Genomic DNA, 6,610 nt, shown 5'->3' on the forward strand with positions numbered 1-6,610 from the left:
TGATGAATCTGCTTATTATCTCCTCTGAGTTCTTCCTCTACTTTCTGAATTCTTCTTCTCTTCTCATCTGATTTCTATGTTATGGCTTCCTTATCTCTTCTGTTCCTGTGAACTTCTCTTATTACATAGTCTGGGCCTATCATGGAGGATCATTAAGATGACTACTATACACACCTGTACCAACAACAAATGTGAGACTCGGACCAGAAGAGGAATCACAGATGCCATTGCTGATGTTTTGAAGAAAAAATATCATAGGTGTGATAGTGTTTACACTCCTAGACGGCTGCAACATAACGTTAAAATTAAGTTTGGTTTGAGCCTCACTTACAAGCAGGCTTATCTGTGCAACAAACGCGGCATGGAATTATGTAGAGGGATACCGGACGATTCGTACCAGCATCTTGTCGGTTACAGCCACATGTTGAGCGGAGACAACCCCGACACAGTGACGAAAATTCTCACATATACGAATGATCGGTTTGTGTATTACTTTCTGGCCCTGGGGGTAAGTGTTAGTGGATTCATATCGTCGTTTAGACCCGCATTCGCGCTCGATGGGACTTGTCTTGCTGGAGAACGCTTAGGAGTACTACTGACAGCCGTTGCATTGGATGCCAACGAGCAATCATACCCTCTTGCTTTTGCAATTGTTGACGTAGAAAGTAAGAATTCCTGGGAATGGTTTCTCTGTAGAGTACACAACTTGATAGGGAACATTGACGATCTTACTGTCATCTCGGATCGAGGCACTCATGTATGCCCGGTTGTTGAAAACGTGTTTCGTAACCGAATCATGTCCATTGCGTTTTTCATCTTGCAGGTTTATCACTTACACCCTGCCGTTTATCTCATGAATGGAATAATTATTGTTTAACAGAAATCACAATAACATGCGGTGTCTTTGGCTTTTCAGGTAATGTTAAAAAGAAATTCAGAAAAAGCGCGGCGCAAGAAATATTTTTGAAGGTTGCTCTCGCTTTCACTGATGAACAGTACGAGGAAGCTATGGCTGACCTTGAAGAAGAAAGCCAGGTAGCGGCAGCTTATGTAAGAAAACCTGGAGTAGAATATTGGGCGCGAGTAAAGGCAACACCCGGACGATATTCCCTTATGATCTGCGAGTCGTTCAACGGAAGAATAAAATACGCTAAACATCTTCCTGTGACTCATCTTGTTGATTTCATTCGGAGAATTCTAATGGAATGGTTCAGTGAGCGTAGGCAAATGGCTAATGAGTGGAAACACGATCTTAGTTCTTTCGCTAAGAAGGAACCCAAGCTTCGATGACAACTCGCGAAGACTTTCACACCTTGCCTTGTCAAAGATGATGAATATGAGGTTACAGAAATATGGATCTGCAGATGTACACCTGGTCAAAATGAATGCTAGAAGTTGTAGTTGCAAGGTCTTTGATTATCAGCACTTGCCATGTCCACATGCCTTAGCAGTATGTGAGAAATACAAAATAAAGGTATTCCCACTCTGTGGCGACTTTTTTTTTTGGTAAGTCCAAAATGTATTAATGAATAGAGAGATTACAAAGCTAAATAAGTAGCAAGAAAAGAGGTCAGAGAAACCCCAAAAACTTACTACTTGCTTGAAACGAAAATAAGATACATTTGATAATTCAATAGACAAGATAAAATCAGGCCTATTATCATAACTAAGACCTTCACCTTCTTCTAACAAGCAACCCCTTTTGGCCATACAATCTGCCGCAAAGTTTGCCTCTCTATAGGAATTAATAAAGCGAATGGAACTATATCTTGTCTTCACACCAAGACAGCACTCATGGAGTTTGTCCTTATACAAATATTGCCAACTTCAAACTTAACTGCCCATTCCAGACCAACAATAACACAGAATAACTCACCCAAGTAGTTCGTTTGCACCCCAAATCCAACACTCATAGCTCCAACCACATTAGCATTGGCATCACGGACAACCACACCAGCACCCGCCCTTCCAGGGTTACCCCGAGCCGCTCCATCAAAACATAACATCAGCTCATTAAATTTCGGGGTCTCCCAAAAACATTCTATGAGAACAAATTGTTTAACCTGCATGTGACGAACTCTAAAGAAAGATAGAATCCAGAGGTCATCTTGAGAGTTAAACATACAACCCTTAAGCCGTAAAGAATACACTTGAGTCTGATTAAACACCTTCTTTTGGAAAAATAACCAACTTACTCTTTGGTTACCGTAGACAAACCCATTACGGGTCATCCAAAGCTCTAAACGAATAACTAGAATAGCAACTTACTCTGTGACTACTACAGGACATCTAAGTGGCGAGCTAGTTATGAAGGTCTTATCTACCGAGTGTTAAGTACTTCCACGTGAAATATCCCAGCCTCGGTAGCTGCTCGTAAGGTTTTACCTCCTTTGGATAACCGGAAAGTCGGACGTCTGCGATTGAGCAGGTATCAGTCTCGTAATGAACCGCAGGCCAAACCAGCGAATAAGAGCGAATGCGGGAATTGTCATCACCCGGGGCATTACCGTACCAATTGCCCTACCAGGTAAATGCTATGCACATACAGAAGACGTAATAGATATGCAGGCTGTCAAAAGAGTGTTGCTACGGCTACCAACTTGTTGGCTTGCCGACTGTTCTCCGTAAATCTGAAAATAATACACTTCCCCCACTCGTTTCCCCCGCCTATGTGTCATGCAGGTATTGGTCAATTCAATAATGGGACCCCCTGCTAATCCCAATCCAAAGGATCAATGGTAAAGATCATTGCCACCTAGTGGGCGAAGAGAGTGGGGGAAAGGGGTGGGGGAAATGTAGCACTTTCGCCGTAAATCAAGGTCTATTACCTACTGTTCATGCTTTATGAACTTTTCTTTTTACAATAAATTTCAATTTGTTTGTTTTGTTTCATTTTTGTTTTTTTATTGTTTCTTTTGAGTTTTTTTTGCTCATCTCTAGTTGTATACGCCTGCTCCTTGTGAGTCGCTTTTTAAGGCCTTGGGTGTTCTTATGAGCTTGTTGTTCTTGCTTACCTCTGGTAGGCCTTTATAAAATTTTACCTTTGCTGATCGAAAAAAAAAAAGTTATTGTGTGGCAGTTTTCCACTCGCATGAGGGCGGGTCCCAGAAGATTTGACGATGAGTAGTGTTCTGCTATTATCTTCTGTGTAATTTGAGATGATGATGTGTTATTTGAGATGTTGAAGATGTGAGTTTGCAGCTGTATTTTTTTTTTTTTAATCTTTTTCTCATAAACAAATTTTATGGGTTATCTTTTTCTCATAACTGAGATGGCGTCGTCATAAACAAATTTTAGTCACGGATGGGTTAGCCTCAGGTTGATTATGCGATCAAAGAGAATAACGGGCCGGCGAGTTGTTATTCTTTCGCATAGAAATTGGAAAAAAAGAAAGAAAATTGTTATTCCAAGAATCCAAGTAGAGTTGGAAGAGAGTATATCTAAGAAGAAAAGTGTAGCTATCAGTCCATTCGGGTAGAATTCAAATTTTGAATTGTTTCTAGAAGAACCTATATACAGGCAATAGGTAAGCAGAAAAGCAAGCCATCAGTTCTTCAGGTGGAAATTTGACATATTTTGAATATATTTGTAAAAAATTCTTTAATAACCTCTTGGCTTTATAATAATAAAGATTTCTAGGAGAAAAATAAACTCTACCCAACATGTTCTCCTTCGTATAATCAAATACTTTCAATTCTTGAGACTGAAGGTGAAGAAGAAGAACTTGTTGGAGACATTTATAAGTGCATAGTAAACAAGTTTAAGAGAAAGACAAACACTACTCAAATTGGTATTAAAAATGGAAGACGTAACAGATTTTGTTTACCGACGTGTGCATTCTACTTGTCATCAAATTACTTCTTTTTACTTTTCCCTGCGGTTTGTTTCTTAAACAATGCTAGCCTGGGGGCTTCTTCTTCTTAAACTATCAGGTGCATTGACATTGCCATTAGAATGTGCATTTCTCATGGATACTGTTTTCTTTTTGTGTTACACCCTTATGCTTAATTGGATTCAAGTACTCATGGGGAGGAACAGAATCATAGCTAAGTTCAGATTCATCATCTGAGTTCATTCTAACAATCACTTGCATATGCAGCACACTCCAACCATTCTCATCATTTTCTGCATGATCCAAAAAATACCAAAATTCATCTTCCCTAATCAAAGAGTGTGGTAAACAAGGATCCACAAACCACATTATGTCTATAATGTCATTAAACTTCAATCTCAAATTAGGCTTCAGCATGTCCATTAACTTATCAAGACCCATCTCAGTTCTAGCCATGTTTCTGAACTCAAATTCCTGTTCAGATAGCAGCACCTTTACCTTAATATTTCTTATAGGAAATTGGTCATGTTCCACATCAGGAAGCTGGTCATGTTTACCATCATTGCTACAGTAATCAAAAGTCAAATTAGAAAAGCATATAAACCCTAGAAAACAAATAAAAATACAAACCCTAAAAAATCTAATACGAACCGAAGAAAAATCAAATCACATAGAATCGAAAACAAACTGATTGATTTCAAAATCGAAACGAATTTGAAAATCAATTCTAACAATCCCTAGAAACTGAAAGGGAAATTTCAACACAAACTTTTGTAACAGAACAACACAAAAATCCACTAACATCCTGTTCGATTGTGAATAACCCTTAGGGTTTGTCAGTTACCTTTTTTTTTGGTCGTTTGTCATCTGGTGTTTCAGTAACCTCAATACTTCGTCTCTCCTTTGGTAGATTAGGTTTATCCATGTTTAACATAATCTGTTTAACCCTAGGTTGAGAAGAATCGAAACGGAGGAACAGAGCGAACAATGGGAAAATGGAGAGACAAAACACAGAAAATAGAAGAGGCTGAAGAAGAGACGGGAAGATTATGTCTCTTATATATCTTTTCCCGGTTGTTGGTTTACCCAGCTCTCATCTTAGCCGTTAAACGTCTTCCAGATCTAATTATATGAGATGAACGACTCATATTTTCCCAGTTGTGTCTCTAATTACAATTACGAAGTGTCAAACTTACCCTAACCGTCTTTTATCAGATGGACACCACGTTTCGACGATAAGAATGAGGTTGGACAAATTAAATCCCAGTCGTCGGTTTTCATACATATCCTTTATTATGAGATATACGGACCAAAACAAAACACGTGTCATACAAGACTAATCGTGGGAGATAAAATTGTGGCTCCACTATACGACACGTGTATAAAGTAACATCTGTAATCAACATTTTCTCCAAACATCTTTTGAACAGGTATATAAGTAGGATTCAAAAATCAGCAATGGAGTTAGAGCATCTCCAATGGGAGGATGTTAGGCTCCTTTTTTTTTAAGGCTTGTGCTATTTTTTCCAAAAAATCATCTCCAATGGTGTGTAGAGATATTGTGAATTGGTAGGTAGTTAGATCACCTAAAAGATGTGAAGATATCTTTTCATATTTTTTAAAGGTAAAGTTGGTTATTTGTTTCAACAATGTTGGTTAGATTTATTGGTGGTATTTATCATAGATACACATGATGAAAAAGCTAGAGCCTAGTTAGCAATTCGGGGTACGGGTAGTAGTTCGAGACGACATACGAGAATTATACGGATTCCGGGATTCGGATAAGTCGGATTCAATCAAAAATCTGGTCAACGGTTCGTTGTTCGGAAAATAGTTGGGAACGGCCTACATACGTGCAAATTCGTTTTATAAATGTGAGTTCGGCACTTAAAACCCGACTTACATATATGATAAATTGATAGCTATTATGACCTTATTACGAGACTAACTTTATTTGATATGATTTATAAGATGGAAAAAACATTTTAGCGTGATTATTTAACAAGAAGTAAACAATTTAATCGCATAATCAAAAATCAACACATAAAACACTGGTTAAACACCTATTAATAGAAAATTTTAACTGAATAATTGTATTTAAATATAAAGTATATACAAAATCAAACAAAAACCAGTCAACAGAACTCGAGTTACCTACGAGAGAGCGAGGTTGGGCGTTAGTTCGGAAGTATCATTCGGACTCGGCCAGTTCGGGTACGTTCGCGAATCATTTGTGAGGTCCATATAATCCGGGAACTAGGTTCAGTGTTCAAATAGTTCGTAAGTATCATTCGGATGCGCGGTCAGTTCGGATACGTTCACGAATCATTCGGGATGATTCGGAGAATTACTAACTAGGAGCTAGAGATGAAAACCGAAAATGCTAGTCTTCCCCCACTCCCTTCCCCCAGCCCTTTCCCCCATTACGTGTCAAGCATATAGTGGTGTGATGCCACACAAAAGGGTCCCCTGTTAACTCCAATCCAAGGGATCAAGGGCTAAGATCGCTGCCACCTTATAGGGGAAGGGGGTGGGGGAAGGGAATGGGGGAAGAAAACACGTCCTCTTACAACTAACATGTTGTCAGAACGTGAAGAAAATGGAAATTCAAAATTACGGAGACTATTGAAGAGACTGTTACAAATTTATATCTGCTAACAGTATTACAGAAAAAATCAACTTACAATATTCACACTGGATAATTCTACACATAGAACCCTAATAATAGGATTCTTCTTTCCAAACCTCAATAATAGGATTCTTCTTGTCGACTTAATT

The 6,610-nt window shown here is 38.6% G+C and overlaps 1 protein-coding gene across 1 annotated transcript; it reads right to left on the minus strand.

Moving 5' to 3' along the window:
- Positions 1–3,710: 3,710 nt before the first annotated feature.
- On the minus strand, positions 3,711–4,870 carry LOC113362067. The gene is made up of 2 exons (XM_026605068.1): positions 4,677–4,870; positions 3,711–4,397 (listed from the first exon to the last, which is right to left on the minus strand). Exons 1-2 carry the CDS (start codon positions 4,697–4,699, stop codon positions 3,950–3,952), a joined length of 471 nt encoding a protein of 156 aa, XP_026460853.1. The 5' UTR covers positions 4,700–4,870; the 3' UTR covers positions 3,711–3,949.
- Positions 4,871–6,610: the final 1,740 nt, after the last annotated feature.

The sequence above is a fragment of the Papaver somniferum genome, chromosome 3 (genome assembly GCF_003573695.1).
Source record: "Papaver somniferum cultivar HN1 chromosome 3, ASM357369v1, whole genome shotgun sequence".
NCBI classification, from domain to species: Eukaryota; Viridiplantae; Streptophyta; class Magnoliopsida; order Ranunculales; family Papaveraceae; genus Papaver; species Papaver somniferum.

Bases quoted from the DNA above. Each gene is read 5' to 3' on its own strand.
- LOC113362067 (XM_026605068.1), bottom strand. From the start codon at position 4,699: ATGACAAACGACCAAAAAAAAAG. The intron at 4,398-4,676 runs GTAACTGACAAA...TGATTACTGTAG, and splicing joins ACAAACGACCAAAAAAAAAG to CAATGATGGTAAACATGACC.